This window comes from Melanerpes formicivorus, unplaced genomic scaffold, assembly GCF_026170545.1.
Source record: "Melanerpes formicivorus ecotype bairdi unplaced genomic scaffold, bMelFor1.0.p_v2 SCAF_84, whole genome shotgun sequence".
Lineage (NCBI taxonomy): Eukaryota > Metazoa > Chordata > Aves > Piciformes > Picidae > Melanerpes > Melanerpes formicivorus.
The window spans coordinates 771392-789982 of record NW_027142436.1 but is presented as its reverse complement, the minus strand read 5'-3'; the positions used below and the strand labels follow the sequence as shown (position 1 = coordinate 789982).

Here is an 18591-nt window from a genome sequence, read left to right as displayed (position 1 = left end):
GGTCACCTCAGAGCCTTCTCTTCTGCAGACTGAACAGCCCCAACTCCTTCAGTCTGTCCTCACAGGAGAGGGGCTCCAGACCTGGAGGCAGTACTCCAGGTGGGATCTCCCCAGAGCTGAGCAGAGGGGGAGGATCACCTCCCTTGCCCTGCTGGCCACACTTCTCCTGATGCAGCCCAGGATCTGATTGGCTTTCTGGGCTGCAAGTGCACACTGAGAGCTCCTGGTGAGCTTCTCCTCCACCAGCACCCCTAACTCTCTCTCCTCAGGGCTGCTTTCCAGCCAGTCCCTGCCCAGCCTGGATTTGTGCCTGGGATTGCCTCCACCCAGCTGCAGGACCCTGCCCTTGGTCTTGTTGAAGCTCATGAGGTTGGCTTGTGCCCACCTCTCCAGCCTGTCAAGGTCCCTCTGGATGGATCCCTTCCCTCCAGCTGTCTGCTGCACCACACAGCTTGGTGTCATCAGCAAACTTGCTGAGGGTGCACTCAATGCCACTGTCCGTGGCACCCACAAAGATGCTGAGCAAGCCTGGTCCCAGGACTGATCCCTGAGGGACTCTGCTTGTCCCTGGCCTCCACTGGGACATGGAGCCATTGACAGCCACTCTTTGGGTGCAGCCATCAAGCCAGTTCTGTATCCACCTAGTGGTCCACCCATCACACCCATGTGTCACCAGACTGGAGACCAGGATGTGGTGTGGGACAGTGTTGAAGGCTTTGCTCAGCTCCAGGTGAATGACATCAGTTGCTCGCCCCTCAGCTATTGATGTTGTCACCTGCTCATAGAAGGCCACCAGGTTTGCTCACAGCCACATCCAGCCTGGCCTTCAAAACCTCCATGGATGAGGCTTCCACCACCTCCCTGGGCAGCCTGTGCCAGTGTCTCATGACCTTCATGGGGAAGAACTTCTTCCTAACATCCAATCTGAATCTACCCATTTCCAGTTTTCTTTCCATTCTCCCCAGTCCTATCACTGCTTTGACATCCCAAAAAGTCCCTCACCAGCTTTACATGTTACATAATTCTGTGTGCCAAGCCCACCCAGGGTAAGATTTGATGTTTTGTCTTGCAGTGAAGATTGTTTAATGATGGGATGCAGCATGTGGCTGGGACAAGCTGGAAGTGTGCTGCTCTTGGTGAATCCTACTGCCATGACTGCTTCATTAGAGCCCTTTCTGTAGCTGTGTCCCCTTGCCTTTTACTCTTCATTTTCTTAGTCCTGTGTTTTTGCTAATCATGGTAGTTTCCTGGGTGGCTTCATACTGACATTGAGACACTTGAACGTGTCCAGAGAAGGGCAACAAGGCTGGGGAGAGGCCTTGAGCACAGCCCTGTGAGGAGAGGCTGAGGGAGCTGGGGTTGTTTAGCCTGGAGAAGAGGAGGCTCAGGGGTGACCTCATTGCTCTCTACAACTACCTGAAAGGTGGTTGTAGTTAGGAAGGGGTTGGTCTCTTCTCCCAGGCAACCAGCACCAGAACAAGAGGACACAGTCTCAAGCTGTGCCAGGGGAAGTTTAGGCTTGAGGTGAGGAGAAAGTTCTTCACAGAGAGAGTCATTTGTCATTGGAATGTGCTGCCCAGGGAGGTGATGGAGTCCCCATCCCTGGAGGTGTTCAAGAGGGGATTGGATGTGGCACTTGGTGCCATGGTCTAGTCATGAAGTCTGTGGTGACAGGTTGGACTTGATGATCTTTGAGGTCTCTTCCAACCTTGTTGATACTGTGATACTGTGTGAACCTTCTTATCAACCCTTTGTGATGGTGGGAAAAAATGCTTGCCCATCCCTGCTGCTGGAGTGGACACATGGATGTGCCCCATCGAGGGTTTTGGTTGGGTTAGGTTATTTTTAGTGCGGGGTTTTTTGTTTGGTTGTTTGTTTCTTGTTTGGGTTGGTTTGTTTGCTTTACTATCCTACTGCTGTCTGGAAATCAAAACCCTAATCCAGAATTATTTAATGTGCTTGCAAAGCTTGAAAATAAAGAACTATTTGAAGTATGCTAGAGGCAAAGATATATGCAGTTACATATTCACAAATAGTTTTGTTTGGACATTTATCTTGCTGCAGTCCCTCTGCCAGTTGGCTTCAGGCACGGCTACCAAAAGAATGAACACATGTTGCATTCATTAGTTCTCATCTGGCTGTGCAGGACAGAGGCAGTCATGGTCATGCTAAGTGGATTGTAATGCATTAGTAATATGGGTTCCCTTCTGCTGCACATGACAACAGATTTGCAAAGCTGCTGCTTTTAAGCCCTGACATTTTTGCTTCATGTTAATGTGGTGGCTAGGAATGTGTTGTGGTGATGTCATATGAAAGACATTCAAATATAATACTGAACAATCAGCATCCCTCTTCCTCTCCCTGTCCTTCCTGTGTGAATTGTTCATGTTATCTTGTGCTTTGACTCGTGTGAGATCTGCGGTGTCGCTGATCCACCAGCGAATGTGCATTGGAACCATAGTGGCTTATCTGAGTTGACCGACTATCAAAATCCTTTTCGTTAGTCACTGGTGGTGGTTCTGCGTGCTCAGACCGAGAGCAGATTGCTTGCTGCGGGTTTTTTAGCACTGATACCACAATTTGGAATCCTTGTGGTGAAGCAAGATCAGGAACGGGAGTGACGGGTTGCCTGTGCGACAGCCAAGTGACGTTGATGAAATGCGGGAAGGGTGCGAGACCCTCTCCGCCGGCGAGCAGCCGCCGGCTGCCTGCAGCTAGCTGCGCTTCCCTTCAGCGGAGGCATCTCAGCCCAGCACCGCGGTGTGCGAGGGCGGCAGCGCTCCTGCGCCCAGCCGGGCTGACGTCTGAGTGTTAGCCACTCCCTGCGGCAGACGACGAGTTTTGTCCCGACGCCATCCTCTCCTTCTGTCCGGGGTGGCAGGGGGACGGGCCGCCTGCAGCCGCGCGTTGTGGTCCAGGAGGGGCTCCTCGGAGTCCGCACCATGCCGGCCGTTCCGGGCCGCGGGGGCTCGCTCTGAGCCTCGCCGGGAGGGTGGCGGGGGCAGCGGAGGGGCCAGCTCGGCATCGCCAGCGGCGGCGGTGGGAGGAATGGAAGACGCTTTGCCCTGCCTGGCCGCAGCCTGCGACCCCTCGGCGCTCGTCGGCTTCTGCACGGGTAAGGCAGCACCGCCCGCCCCGCGCAGTGCCAGCCCGCAGTGCCAGCCCGCCCCGCGGCGCGCTGCTGGGGCTCCGAGAGTCGCCGCCGGATCCGTTCCTCAGCACTTCCCTGCTCTGGCGGGGGCATGAGGAGAGCTGTGAAGTAGATGCTGGGGTAACTATTTATCTGTGTGATTAAGTTCATTCTGTGCCTTCGTTAGCAGCCGAGACGGCGTGTGCTCGAAGTCTGAGGTGGCTCGCTGCCGTGAAGCATTCTGACCTTGAGAAAATGTTAAAAATAGATCAAAATGTTATTTATTTTATGTGGATAGCAGAGAAAACGACAAGGAGATAATAGAGAGTGCTCGCTGGACAGAAGGCTCCTGCGGTGAGAGGGTCTGCACCGCTGCCTGGGCGTTGTGGCTCCTGCTGGGTGTCCCGGCATGGTCCTTAAACTGGGAAGGGGAAGAATTTTATCCCAGAGGCCCTCAGCTGTCTGTTCAGTCCTTCCTTTTGACCTCTCGGTCTTACGCTTCGCAAAGGTAACGTCAGTGGCATGCCCCGCCGGGCAGCGCGGGCTGCATGCGGGCCCCAGGCAGGAGGCGGCAGCAGAGCCTCACGCACAGCCCCGCATCTGCTGCAGCCTCCGCTCTGGCTGTTGCCCTGTGCTTTCTGTGTCTGTGTCCTTCAGAGCTAAGTTGGGCCTTCCCCCGCCTCTGTTTTTACTAGTGTTGTAGTAAAAATTAAATATTTCGACACATTTTCTTTTTCTCAACCAGCTGCTCTCAGAGCAACCCGCCGAGTGTAAGTCAGGGCATGAATTGAAGCACTCTGGCTGTATCGACCAGAAGAAATGAGTTAAGCCTCAAATGAAAGAACATGAGTTAAACCAGCCAACCAAGTAACCCACATCAAGAGATCAGGCATAAAATGTATTGCTCTTGTGTCGGGCGCAGAAGTGTGTTACTGCCAATGAAACAATGAACAGCAATTTTCATGCCTGCTGAATGATTTTGATATGAATGCAGCATCCTGCACAGAAAAACTTACTCCTTTGGCCTAAAACATGATAATTAACAGGAATACTTGTTTAAACAGGGGCAGGTGTTTAATGCATAGATATCCATGTGTTTTCACTGGGAGAAAGGAATGACTTTGCTGCAGTGTACCTTCTTAACCAACGCACTGTGCTCTGCTTCAGGATTCAGAGCATTCGGCCTAGAATTCAAAATGTTGCAACTCTGGGGAAAAAAAAAAGGGGGAAAAAAGAGGATTAATTGAAAATTACACGTGCTTCATGCAGTCTTTTGCAGGCTGGCATGGATTTTTGTGGTAGAAAAGAAACGTTAACCATTTCTCTTCAGAACAACATTGAAAGAAACAGCAATTTTTACTTGCAGCTTTGTTACTGATGAGTGGAGTTTGGTGTAAAGGCATTTCCTTTAACAGCTTTTAGCAAGAGGTTTGGTGATAATCTGCAAAAAATACAGCACTGTCTCGCATCTGAGTTGAGGCATGTCTTGAGTTTCAGGAGTGAGTGTGGCAGGATGGGCTAATCTTTTGAGATGTGTCTAGCAATCCATCAGAATCATGTGTCAGAAATACAGTCTCTTTTTATCAATCTGTTCTACTTTGTTTTTGGTTTTTTTTTCCCATGCATCTCATAATTTTGACTACAATTTTGATACAAGGCTGAGGATTTTGATGAATAAGGATCGCAGAATCACAGACTGTTAAGGGCTGGAAGGGACCTCGGACGATCATCTAGTCCAACAGCCAGCCCTGCCAGGGCAGGCTCACCTATAGCAGATCAGCAGAATCACAGAATGTTAAGGGCTAGAAGTTCACAGCAGCATTTGTAATTAAACAAAAATGTGGCTTTAGATACTCTTGGCAGTGTGATCTAGTCTACTGATTCCTATTTATTAGACTTGATAGAGCCTTATATAAAGTTTTGTGAGGAGTGTGTGTTGGCTGGCAATTCAACTTGAAAGGGATAAGAAATTGTTATGGTGGAGAATCGAGAACTGCTTTGTTCATATGAAATTTCTAACCTGCCTTGAGATTTTGCAGTGGTAACAAAGTAGGAAAAAGCCTGAGACTAAGCTGCAGAAATCATTGAAATTTCCTTTTTTGACCCTATGTGCATATTTGAGGGGGATTAAGACTTTGTACTAACAGTAGAGCATTTCAGGTGAGGCTTTGGGGTATGAGTTAAAGTATTCTGTACTGATATGCTTTTCTGTGGGAACTTCTCCCCCTTTAGTGGTGAATTCATTTGTGTGTGTGCACAGCTATCATTGTGCAGATGTCCAATTGTTCCTCTTTTTGCCAAAGCTAAAAGTGAATTCCTAATTCAGCAGTGAAGGATTAGCACTCTCTGTTAGCATCTGGGTTACTGCTGCTTAATCAGACTCTTTAAAGAAGCATGCTTGCCTTCAGTAAGAACAGCTTTTTCTGTTTGTCTTTAATTAGCTTTTTGCAGCTAAAAGTAAGGCAAGGTCTTATGACATGATGTGTCCCTTTAGAAAGATCTTAGCTGTCAAACCTGAGCTAGAATTTAGCTTAGGTGATACTGAAAATTTCTATCCTGATCAGTTTGACCAAGGGAAGTATTTACCTTCAAACAGAACTTTGGGTTTATATTCTTTTTGATGAAGTCCTCCTCCCATGACACTTGTGATTGTAAGCAGTATTTATAAATGGAAAAACAGCCCCCCAATGACCACAGCTATGTAAACTTCACTGCTTTAGGACTGAAATTGATTTGGACACCTTTAATGCTAAGACAAAGAGAGGTTAGCTTAGGTGGTGGTGTTTCACATAAAGCACTTTGTTGTGAGTATTTAGGTGTTACAAGGGCTTCCCTCTTTCCAGTCGCTGTTATGTACCTAGATAAATTCAACATAGAAATCCCACTTTCAGGTTGCTATTTTGCCTAAAGTGGTTAGGTAGTTGATGGGGACCAGTTAAATAAACGAAGTATCAGCCTGTTTAAGGGGATGAGATCGCCCTAAATGAAAAGGGAGATGTGGTTTTTCTTACGGTCTTGGACTGATACAGCTGCAGGTTTGTGCTGGTGCACCGAAGCCTCTTTAAATGAGAGAGCGTTTGCTGTGATTTCATTGGAAGCTTCTGAGCTAGCCTTCATCTAGGTGCTGCCAATAATACTGATGGTAAATGTAAAACCCTCTATCACTCTCTTAATACTTAAAAAAAAAATGAAAAAAAGTCTAAAACCATGAAAAATCTGCATCTTCTTAGTCATTACATACACCTCCTTAGAATTATTCACTGCTCCATTGAAAACCCAACTTGCTGTGGATTTGTGTTTGACACAATTTGACTGTGAGAGTCAGTGCTGTCATAACTAGTTGTAAAACTACTTTAAATTATTTGTTCTGAGTAATTAAGTAATTAATCCACATTATTATTTCCTTCTCCTAAATTATCAGACTCAGAGCAAATGCTTCTCAGTTGATTTTTCTTCTCCATTCAGTTGATTTTTCTTCTCCATTCAGTTGATTTTTCTTCTCCATTCAGTTGATTATTCTTCTCCATTCAGTTGATTTTTCTTCTCCATTCAGTTGATTTTTACAGATGAGGGGAGAATTGACACCAGCTTGCCTTTGTAAACTTATGCTGGCTTGCCTAGTGTAAGGATTTCAACAGGCGCAATCAGGGAAGCCTATGAGCATGTCTGTGACTCCAAATTGCGCCACTCAATGAGTGTAGGATTTCTGCTGTGGCTAAGTTACACTGGTGAGGAGATTTAAAGGCTTAAAAGCTACATTAGAACAGTTTTATCCACAGCTCTCTGCTGGTAATGTGTTAGTAGTTTTTCTGGACTGACTTTCCTGTTTTCCAGAGGAAAACCCCTGTTTGATAATAGCATGCTTTAGAGAACCACATTGAGTTCCCTGAGTGAAGAGCATTTTGTTTGCTAGAAATAGTGAAATGCAGCCTAGCTATACGAGCAGAGCTGGGGCTCGTTCTGCCCAGCGTTGTTGTAGTCCAAATGCTTTAGGCTGTATTTTGAGATAATGTTTTTCTTCTTAGTGATCCACTGACAGAAGAGCAAACTAGTCTCTACCAGGGGAAACAGTAGTTACCAAGAAATGAATGCAGAGGGCTTCATTTTTGTAGATGTGACTATTCATGCTCTTAAGGGAAGAGCTTAAATGCCTGGAAGTGGGGCTTTTCTGAGTGCAGAGATGGATAGGGTATTACTCTCCCTTTGTATGCTTATTTGCTCATTAAACCATACTCAGTAGGAGGAAATGATGATAGCCACCACTTTTTACAGGTACAATTTTCCACATCAGTGCAGATATCTTCAACTAGGATCCTTGTCTTACATCTAGAGGTGAAAGCTCATCTCATTGTGGTTTATAAAAATGCCATTGCTGCCTTCTGTGCTGTTGTAAGCCTGCTGGAATTTGCAGGAGGATGTATACTTGTTTTTAAATTCTGCTTCCTTATTAGGCTAGGAGTGTTTTACTTGCTGCTTTCTAATAACTTGACAGAGTTAAAGAGAGCTGCTATTTAGTGAATATAGTGAGTAATTATAAACACAGTTGGAGTAAGGGGTATTTACTTGCTTCATCAGTTAGCTGAGCCTGTGTTTAATGAAATGAGCTGTAAGCTGGAACTGCTAACAGCTTCCAGACTTTGTTAACATTAAAATTGTCAAAGTACCACTTCCCTTTACCTGCTTTCCAGGTAACTGAGGGGAGAGACCTGTGTAGGGTCTGACCCAGCTGTGCCTGTTACAGACTCTCGTGGTGGCATCATGCAGAGCTGTGGGGATCCCTTTGTAGTCCTGCTGTAAACATTTGCATGTAGGCAGCTTGTTTGTTTTGTCTGAGAAGCAGACAGTCCCTCTGGTACCTGCTTCCCTGAGTAACTGCGTTGTTACTCGATAGCGTGTGACTAAGCAGCTGCGGTGGTGCTCTGTAACAGCAGGGCGATGTGGATACACCATGAAACTACAAATGTTGTGAAGGTCCGTAGGGGTTTGCACCATACGCAGTGTAAGAGGCTAATGCTGAGCCTGACTCAGTGGAAAAGTCTCCGTTCTGTGATAGCTACCTTGTAAAAATGTGGTTACATTTTTTGGTAACATTGCTTCTGCTTTTCTGGTTGGGTGTCTATCTTGTTCTGACAGTTCTAGGAATAGGTGTTAGTCATCAAAAGGGGTTGAGAAGATAACTTGTGCAGAGTAGCAGCTAGCGTTTTTTAGCAGTCACCAAAAGTAATTTCCACTTGAAATAACTGCAAGCTGTACTTGAGGGTGCTGAAGCATCAAAACTGGTGAAATATCAGTGGTACAGTCAATGCATCAGATTTGTCACTGAATGTTAGATAAGGGGTTCAGATTACATCCTCCTTCCTAGCACTGAGTCTTTGCATTCACATCTTGCGTAATGTCTACCCTGAGAAACCTGAGAAAGTGTCTTTATGAACTCTGCATCACACACAGAAATAATCAGGGAAAGCAGCAGCATTGGAAACCTCCCTTTTGCAGCATGCAGAACTAAAGTGCTTCTTCAACCTGCTCATTCTGCAGTGAGCCAGAAGGACTCTGAGAGCAGAACTTGCAAAGATACACAGGAAAACTGCTGGTTGTGCAGATCCCCCTCTGTCATTGTGCTGAGAATGTGCTCTGATGTATGATACAACTGGATAGAGTTTAGGTGTCCTGTCTTCTGCATTTGTTCTTCATATGCTCAAAAACTGTTGGGGTTTGCCTGTGGTGCTCTTCAGAGAAGAATACCCAGTCAGATGTCTGATACCTGTGAAACAAAGGGAGTGTGCCCTTGCAGGAGCAGCTGGGCTGCACTGATCGTTCAGGTCTTTGCATTGTGCTGCCCTGTTGCTTTTCCCATTTTGATGGCTTAAGTGGCACAGAGTCTGGAGCAATAAGGTTCTTTGGGGGTGGGTTTTATTGGGTGGTAAAGGGGCAAAAATCAGAGTGGAAGTGGCTTTTTGTTCTGAAGTGGATTTCACTGATCTTGTGCCATTTGTATATTGGGGTTACATTATGTGGGTGATGGTAGAACAGCCCTGGGGTTTGGTTGGGCAGGGGTTTGGCTGGAGCAGGCAGGAGCAAAGCTGTGCTTCTGGCCCTGCTTCCTCCACACCAGAGCAGTGACGCTGCTGGGGCAGGGTCACTTGTCCTCTCTGCCTGAAGGACGATGCAGGGACGTCATCCTCAGCTCTCTGAGCTGTACAGGCTGCGCTTCATGTCGTCAGCTCATCTAAGCACTTTGCTACCCAAGTTGCAGGTCACAGAGGATGGTCACATCTCGTACGTGTGGGCTTACACGTGACTTGCAGACAGCTAAATGAAGGGAGAAAGATACAACATGTTGACACAGTAGGGTAGTAAATGCTGATTAGTAGGTTAAACAACCTGGAATTTAGTCTTGAGTAAGATCATGAGCTTGAGAAGTGACTGTATGGTGGCTGTGATGCTGCGGTGCCCTCTTGGGCTCAGTCCCTGGCAGTTTCTGTGGCTGTAGCTCTGAGAGCATCATACTAGCTCAGTTTTAATCCTTCCCTGTTAATGCTAAAAATAAAAGTTGTAAAATGGGATTATCAGGCTGGATACTGAAAAGGTATACAACAATTTGGTTCTCACTGATGCAGTCTGTTGGAGTGAAGGGAATCCTTTTCATGCATGAAGAGTCCTGTCACTTTGCAGAAAGAGCATGCTCCTGGCCAGGTTTTTTATACATATACCTGTAAATGACACACAAATGTAAATTGTGGGATGAGTATAGCTAATGCTTGGTTAATATTAAAATGCTCAATGCTTAAAACATAAGCATCAAGGGAACAAACCAGAGAATTCTCTGATTTCACATAACTGCTTTCAGAGTAACCTCGCTGGTTGGGTTTTTTGGCTTTATATTGTTCTCCCCACAAATGTCAAAGAGAAATCTCTATGGTTTTAAACAGGGAGGGGGAACTGAGCTCTAAACACTGGAGGCCTACAATATACAGCTGTAGCCAGTAAATTTTTCACCTCATTGGTTTCATTATGGAACTGTACATTTTCTTTCCATGGGTTTCAAGGGAGCTTTACATAGCATTGCTGGGTTGGGTTTTTGCTGTTGGGTTTTTTTGGTATGGGGTGGGTTTTTTTCCCCTCCCTTCTCCTCTGGGAATTGGTAGTGTCACACAACACTGTTGCCATGTGTTTGTGCTGGTTTGCAGGTGAATTGATTCTGAAACTTGTTTTGTGGCTTAGCCTAAATTAAAGATGAGGCCTAACTCCTCCCTTTCCTGTGCAGTTCTTAATTTTAAATGCAGTAGTGCTAGGATTAGAAACTGAAATTAGCATTGAAACTTGCTTCAGTTTTCTGTATTGGTGTTTGTAGAAGCAGCCTGACTACAGCTGTTGAAAATGTGTAGTCACCCACACCATGCTGTTCAAGAATTCTTCCTCTGCATGAATTAAAGACATTTACTTTCACAGTTACGTTATTGGTTTGCAGAGCTTTTGTGGAGGCTTCTGTTGATGATGTCCTTGCTAAGGAAAAGGTGACAAGGGTTTCTTGCAGCACATCTGCAATCTGAACTGTTTGAAAGTGTGTCTTTCTTTGTAGAATAATGAATGTGAATATGAAATATTTCTCCAGCCATCCAGATGCAGAGCGATGCAGAGCTGATGTCTGAGCTGTCTTCTGTCAGGCAGCAGCAGCTGCAGTGACAGGAAAGGTGTGAGCAATACTTTCCACCCACACCTTGTTTATAGGTGTTAGCTTCAAAGCTGCACTGGGGCTGTTTAATTGCTAACATAGTAAAACATGAGGAGTTTAACTGAAGTAATTAAAAAAACCCAAACCAACATATTTGTGCTCTGTTCCCCTTTTTGAGGGAGGTTGTTGACTTACACCATATAGGTACTTGCTGTCTGGTCTGAAATGTTTTCTGTGCCATACAGTGTGCAATATTCTCTTCATTTCTCAATAGTTGTTCCACAGTAGTACCAGGAGTTGTGACTCATGTGCCATGAGTGGTTAGAGATAGCACCTTGCAGGTTGGCTGTGTGGGAGTCATGCAGCTTGTGCTGACACTAAGAAGAGAGTTTGGCAGAGTCTATACAATGACAGATCTGTGTGGGGACTTTTTAGTTCTTTTCTATGCACTGCAATCCAGCAACCAAAGCTGCTGTTGATCTGGTTCTACTTGGAGTAAGCAAGAGCCTTTGCAGAGATACTACTCTAGTACCAAAGCTGCAAGCAGTGCCAGAAGGTGGGGAGGCATCTTGCTGCTGTTGGAAGCGTAGTGTTGGATCTAGCCTGTGATGAGAGAGATTTAGTTTCACACTTCCAAGAAAGAATGGACTTCAAAAAAAATCAAAAGCAAACCTCATGGCTGTTCTTGCTTAGAAGGCACAGGAGAGGCTTAACAGCTGTGAGATGGTATCCCCTGCTGCAACAGCAAGTGTAAGGTTTTGATTGCAGGTATGGGTTAAGGGGGTACCCCCTGCAGGAGGTGCTGCCTGCTGGGATGGAGCATAATGGGCATGCAAGGACCAGTCCCCCAGACCTCACTGCAGTGGTGCCTCAGCCATGGTGGGTGGTCCCAGGATAAAACTTCACACTGGAATTAATACTCCATCCAGAAAGCCTGTCTCTCAGCAGGGAAGGAGCATCTTGGCATTCTTGGCTTCTGAATAAGAAAATGCAGAGAAGGACATTAACTTTCCAAGGTCGTATTAGCTTGTCGGAGAGGAAGTTGGCATTTTACTGACCAAGCTCCGGTATTGAGAGCTTATAAAGAGGTGGCCACGTAGGGCTGTGAGTAAAGGGAAGGAATTTCTATCAGTGAAGTTCTAGGAAAACCAAGGTAAGACAGAGAGTTGGTCTCTTTTCCAAACAGATATTCCCTTTATCTGAAATCACTGTGTCCTGTGACTTGGGGAGACCAGAGCTGTCAAATACCCCACTGAGTACACCCGTCCTGCTCCTTCTCCCCTCCTCTCCTGTTCCTGTGTTGTGCTGCCCTCTGGATCCGCTCTTTCCAGGGGAGCCAAACGTGAAGGTTTCCCCCATGGGGGAGAAGGTGTTTTCTGAGAGAGAACTTGCAGTGCCAAGGGGGATGCCGGCCCCATAAAGCCAAACTGCAGTGTTTTGGTGGCATGTGGGCAGCTGCCAGCCTCCCTGGGAGGGGTGTGCCCGCTTGAGGCTGTGCCTTTAAGAAAGGGACAGTGCTGGGGCACTCTGGCTGAATGGTTTGAAAACATTCAGGTATCCTAAACGAATTTCATTGGTGGATTGGTGGAATGCAACTTTAAGTTTTAGTGCAGTTTGAGTCTGTCTCTGTTCCAGTCTGTTCTGCCTTTCCAGCCTGTCTGCTTCAGAGCAACTAGCCAGAGCTGACCTTGGATAACAGATAAGAATAATCCCTGCATGCACTCTGAGGCCTAACCAAATTTCATCCTTATTAATTACCTTGTCTCTCTCTCTAGCCCTTTTCAGAAGAAAGGGAGGTAGATGGAGGGAGGGGGTACGGGGGGGGACCCTCCTCTGTCTGGAGGAGGGAGTTTTGTTCTGTATGACTTTCTTTGCTGTGCATTTCTGTATATATTGTAAATACTGTATATACCGTGCATACATTCACTGCATTTCATCCTGCTTGTAAATAGAGCTTTAATTCATCTTTTGCTCCTCCAACTGAGCTAGCTGTGGTTTCTTTGTGGGGGAGGGAGAACTGAACCTTCTCTCTTTCCTCTGCAAGGGGTTATACAGGGCTCTGTCTCATGGGAAGAGCTCGACATCCTGCCTTGCTGTCCTGGCACCCACAAGACGTTTGCTGTGCCTGTGGAAGAGTGGTGATGAATGGGGGTGTCTCTGTCATTAGGGCTGAATTTTGAGCCTGAATTGAGGCTACAAAGGACTGGCTGGGGCAGTATTTCCTCAAGCATTCCATGTGCTAGGTGTTTAATAAGCTAATTTCTTTATGTGACAGTACTCTGATACTGGTGTATGCACCTTTGTCATCCCAATAGGAGGCTGTTCTTGTCACATGCACGTAATACTGAATCTACAGGGTAACATCATACAGCCTGTGACACCTAAGCAGCCCCTGGCAGCTGCACAGGATGGAAACCCCACATGCAGAAGTGGCCACTGGCAACAATAACAATTCTTTTTTTGGAGAAAAAAAATCAGTAAAATAGTCCAGGATTCTATTTTGGTGAACTTGATGGAGCTCTGCATTTACGATAGAGTGCCTTAGAGCAGCACAGAGCGAGATCAAAGAAACCCAGCATGTATAGTGGGATTTTGGATGTTCCAAATGAGAGCGAGTCCTGGGGGAAGGAAGCAAAGAGCAGCACAGGGAGGCAGAGAGCACACCCCATTTCCAGTGTTCCAACACTTCTATTTACAGAGCTGATGCCTGACTTGATTGCTGGATAACTCAGGAGTTTCAAGGCTTGAGTACAGTCTTGTAAATAAACAACATTGCATGGTACAAGATGAGTTCTATCCATAACAGAAAGGGGTATGCTACTTTGCTTGAGGTTATCTCACTTAATGATTTCTCTGCTGTTCTGTTTTGCTGCTGAAATTATGCCCTACACAGATGAGAATACAGCAAGCTTGAAGGGCAGAAACAGCTTTCCTCTGGGCAAAAACGTACTTATGAGCACACCACAAACAAAACTCAGATAAGTTTTTTTCTGAATGAGCAATAAATATTTGACATGTTGGGAGGCTTCCTTCGCTTTCAGATAGCAAGTATGGTAGTGCTACTGAGCTGGTATGCTTTACAGCAGAGGAGACACACTGCACTGATGGGAAGTGTTGGGCTCACCCTGTGTTGTTGCACTCTAAAGATGCAATGTTTTGCCAGCTGGATTTTGTTTGCATGTTACTGGGAAAAATATATTGGAAATAGAATTTGGAATAATAGCTTGGAAAGCCAGAGGGAAACCTGTATGAATTTGGGCTGGAATTCTGAAAAACAGCAACAAAATCCAAACAAAAGCAAAGAAACAAAGCAAACAACCCCCTGAATATCCAGGCACTCCTCTGAACAGCAGTGAGCACCATCCACCTGACAAGAGCAGTCGGAAAACAGAAGGCCTCGGAGGGGAAGGAGGGGTGCAGAGCATGGTGGAGTAGAATAGAATGGACCAGGTTGGGAGAGACCTTCAAGATCATTGTGTCCAACCTATCATCCAACACGATCTAATCAGCTAAACCATGGCACCAAGCACCCCATCAAGTCTCCTCCTGAACACCTTCAGTGATGGTGACTCCACCACCTCCCCGGGCAGCCCATTCCAATGGGCAATCTCTCTCTGTGTAGAACTTCTTCCTAACATCCAACCTGAACCTCCCCTGGCACAGCCTGAGACTGTGTCCTCTTGTTCTGGTACTGGCTGCCTGGGAGAAGAGACCATCATCAGCCTGTCTACAACCTCCCTTCAGGTAGTTGTAGAGAGCAATAAGGTCACCCCTGAGTCTCCTCCTCTCCAGGCTAAGCAACCCCAGCTCCCTCAGCCTCTCCTCACAGGGCTGTGTTCCAAACCCCTCCCCAGCTTCGTTGCCCTTCTCTGGACACACTCCAGCAAGTCAACCTCCTTCCTAAACTGAGGGGCCCAGAACTGGACACAGTACTCGAGGTGTGGCCTAAGCAGTGCAGTGTAGAGGGGCAGAATGACCTCTGGCACCATTCACCACCACTCTCTGGGCTCGGCCCTCCAGCCGGTTCCTAACCCAGCGCAGTGTGCTCCCATCCAAGCCCCGGGCCTCTCAGGGCTGCTGCTTTATTTGTCTGTATATATTTTTTCCTTTTTTAAATTTTTTCCCCCTACTTTTTCATTCCTTCCCTCCCCAGCCTTTTCCATGTGCAAACCATCACACCAGCTTCCTTGTCCACCAAATGTCTGATGGATAACTGTCTGTGTAAGTGAGTTTACAGAATGCTCCAGGGAAACCATTGTGTCATGTTCCTTGTTTCTTGCTGAACTCTGTGGTGTTTGCTGGACTTCTGTCTGGGTAGTGGCACTTTTGTCTGAGCCTGAACATAATCATTGATTGTGCTAAGCAGATCAGTGACAATTACTGCTGCTGTCTTTTGTAGATGTATGCAGTAATGAAACCTGGTTAAAGTTTTCTGAGTGGGAAGTCAAAGACTGAACATAAACCCCAAATCCTTCAAGCTTGTATTTAATCTTCTGGATGGCACAGGTATCTTTGATCATAGTCTCTTCCAGGTCAGTCAGTGCTTGCAAAAGATGTTTCTGCCTAAAATGCAGTTGATTATTGCTTTGAGTTGCCTTCATTTTCTTTGTTTGTCTCGCTATCTCATGGTAATTTTTAGGCTTCTTCTCAAAGATGAGCATGGATTTGATATTGACTTTGCTACGGCGCTTAGGGCAGTGCCTCAGTAGCTTGCAACTGTTAATTAACCTTTATGTGATGTGGGGTGATGCTTAGATTTAGCACATAAAGAGTGAAGTCAAAAAGGGATTAAGGTCACAAGCATGTGCTAATTTTCTAGTTAAGTAATTGCCTAATTTGAAACTTGGAAGACTTGATTGTCAAAGCACATAGGTAGGACAGCTCTGTACACGTCAGAGGCCTGATAGCTGCTGCTGTGAGGTGCCTGTGGGAGCTCAGCACTTCTCTGCTCTGATGTCTGGTGTTTCAGGTTCAGCAGAATAAGCTGGTTCTTCCTTTGTGTGGCCTTGGAGGGCAGGAAGGATGCTTCCTTCCCATCAGACTCTGGTCACCCAGGCAGTGTCTGGCTTTGTGCGGTGTCCAGAATGCCATCCGCTCATGGTACTGGGAGATGGGCAGTGGCAGAGCCCTCGGCAAAGAGGAAGACCTCAGAGTCTGAGCTCTTTTCAGCATGTGAGAAGTTACTCTCTTAGAAAATTTTACCTTGATCTGTTTGGGCATGAGGAGGATAGGGGCAAGGAACTCCAGGCACTGACAGAGTTTCATACTTGGAACATTATTGATTTGTAGCTTTTAGCATTTTATCATGGAGAGGTTCTGACATGTCCAGCACCAGATGACAAAGGCATACTAACGTGCCTGTTGGTGTTATTTTTAATGCATGTGTAACCTACAGTAGCTCTTTGCAGCTGTCTCTCTGGTTGCTATGTGAAATTCCAAGCATATGTCTTAGAAAAGATGCTCTCTGCCTCTCTCTTTCTCTTACTGTGACATGAAAACAGAAGTAGTATTAGAACAAGAGGACACAGTCTCAAACTGTGCCGGGGGTGGTTCAGGCTGGATGTTAGGAAGAAATTCTTCCCAGAAGGAGAGATTTGCCATTGGAATGTGCTGCCCAGGGAGGTGGTGGAGTCACCATCACTGGAAGTGTTTAAGAAGAGACTGGAAGGGGTGCTTGGTGCCGTGGTTTAGTTGATTAGATGGTGTTGGGTGATGGGTTGGACTCGATCTCAAAGGTCCTTTCCAACCTGCTTATTTCTGTTCTATTCTACAACTTGAAACCATGGTTTAGCTACTCCTGAGGTGTTGGGTGATAGGTAGAATTTGATGATCTCTGAGGTCTTTTCAAAACTTACTGATTCTATGATTCAAAAGAGCTTGATGTGACTAGAATTGCTGCTCAGCAAGTTACAAGGGAGATCTCTAGCAGCTGCCTGTGGCCACCGTGAATTCTGTCCACGGAGTGTAGAGGTTGCTCCTGTCTTTAGCAGAAACACCCTTTTGGCTGGTAGGGGCATAAACTGCTGGCTGAAGACCAAACATTGAAGAGTCCTGCACTGTAAAACAGTGTCCAAAGTATCAAGAGCAAAGCAGTGCCTGAGAAAGAAAAATGCTTTGAAACTGCAAGGTCGTGAAGTAGTGGGTGGTGAAAACCCTGTGAATAATCTTGCTGCTGAGATGCATCTCACTGGAGGTGAAACTGATATGAAGCAAGCAGTTGGAGGAAGACATGACACAGGCAGCATAATTACCTGCTTCTTCCAGTAACTGTATGGCTACCAGTGTCAAATGTGGGAAGTGTGTGCAAGTGTTTGCTTGGTCTGGGTATCGAAACTGGCATGAGCAAGTGTAAAGTCTGATCTGTTTCTTACCAAAACTGCTGTGCCTAATAAATAGTAGTTGCTGGAAATGGGTAAGCTGAGCACTCCTGTTGGGCAGAGTCAGCCGGGGTGCAGACACCCTATGAGGCTGGGGCTGCTGTGTTTCTAGACTGTATGTGTTAGAAACAGCAGCAGATGCACACAGTGATGGCAAAAATGTTTGTCATAGCAGCTGTGATTGGTGATTGTTAACAACCTGGGGGCTTGGGGGGATTTTTGGTGTGCTTCAGTCTCTCACTCTGTTGCTTTTTTCGTGTAAAAAAGAATAATCAGCCTATGTGTCAGGATCTGCTGAGCACACGCAAGCAGGACTGCTAATTCTTAGGGGTGGAGCTGCAGATCATCTTACATGTCAGACCAACCCTTTAAAATGAGATTGCCTGGAAACAGAGGATGTTCTCTGTAGTGTAATGGTGCAGTAGTAGGCTCACGAGCATGGTCTCACTTCAGACAGACCATGAAGCAGTTCACATGCAGCAAAGGTGAGCAGTGACTATTGCACTGCAGAATATTCACACAGATCACCTACAGGCAAAGCACTGCAAGTGGGTAGAGGAGAATAGAACTACAACTCTCTCTACAACTACCTGAAGGGAGGTTGTAGACAGGCAGAGGTTGGTCTCTTCTCCCAGGCACCCAGTACCAGAACAAGAGGACACAGTCTCAGGCTGCGCCAGGGGAGGTTTAGGCTGGAGGTTAGGAAGAAGTTCTACACAGAGAGAGTGATTGCCCATTGGAATGGGCTGCCTGGGGAGGTGGAGTTGCCGTCATTGGAGGTGTTCAGGAGGAGACTTGATGGGGTGCTTGGTGCCATGGGTTAGCTGTTTAGGTGGTGTTGGATTGGTTGGTGAGTTGGACACGATGATCTTGAAGGTCTCTTCCAACCTGGTTTGGTTTATTCTATTCTAAATGCTTGTAGCATGTTTACAGTTTCATCTAAATTAAAGATTGGAATAGAATAGACCAGGTTGGAAGAGACCTTCAATATCATCGAGTCCAACCTATCATCCAACACCATCTAATCAGCTAACCCATGGCACCAAGCACCCTATCAAGTCTCCTCCTGAACACCTCCAATGATGGGGACTCCACCACCTCCCCGGGCAGCCCATTCCAATGGGCAATCACTCTCTCACTGTAAAACTTCCTCCTAACCTCCAGCCTAAACCTCCCCTGGCACATCCTGAGACTGTGTCCTCTTGTTCTGGTACTGGCTGCCAGAGAGAATAGACCAACCTCTGCCTGTCTACAACCTCCCTTCAGGTAGTTGTAGACAGCAAGAAGGTCTCCCCTGAGCCTCCTTCTCTCCAGGCTAAGCAACCCCAGCTCCCTCAGCCTCTCCTCACAGGGCTGTTCCAACCCCCTCACCAGCTTTGTTGTACAGCACATAGATGCTGTGCTTAAGTGAA

The 18591-nt window shown here is 46.4% G+C and overlaps 1 protein-coding gene across 6 annotated transcripts in view; it reads left to right on the top strand.

The window, feature by feature from the left end:
• The window catches only part of EML4 (EMAP like 4), a 203986-nt gene that overhangs the window by 81466 nt on the left and 103929 nt on the right, over positions 1–18591 (top strand). For 3 of the 6 annotated variants that reach the window (XR_010990686.1, XM_068165142.1, XM_068165143.1), the window contains exon 1: positions 2890–3115. The exons of 2 other annotated variants lie outside the window; for them this stretch is intronic. Coding sequence is in view for 3 of the 4 variants with exons in the window: in XM_068165142.1 (XP_068021243.1) it covers positions 3049–3115 (67 nt within the window). In the remaining variant the exon portion in view is untranslated. Of the gene's footprint in view, positions 1–2889; positions 3116–18591 lie in introns of those variants that run through there. One more of the 6 variants, XM_068165141.1, reaches the window with a different exon arrangement.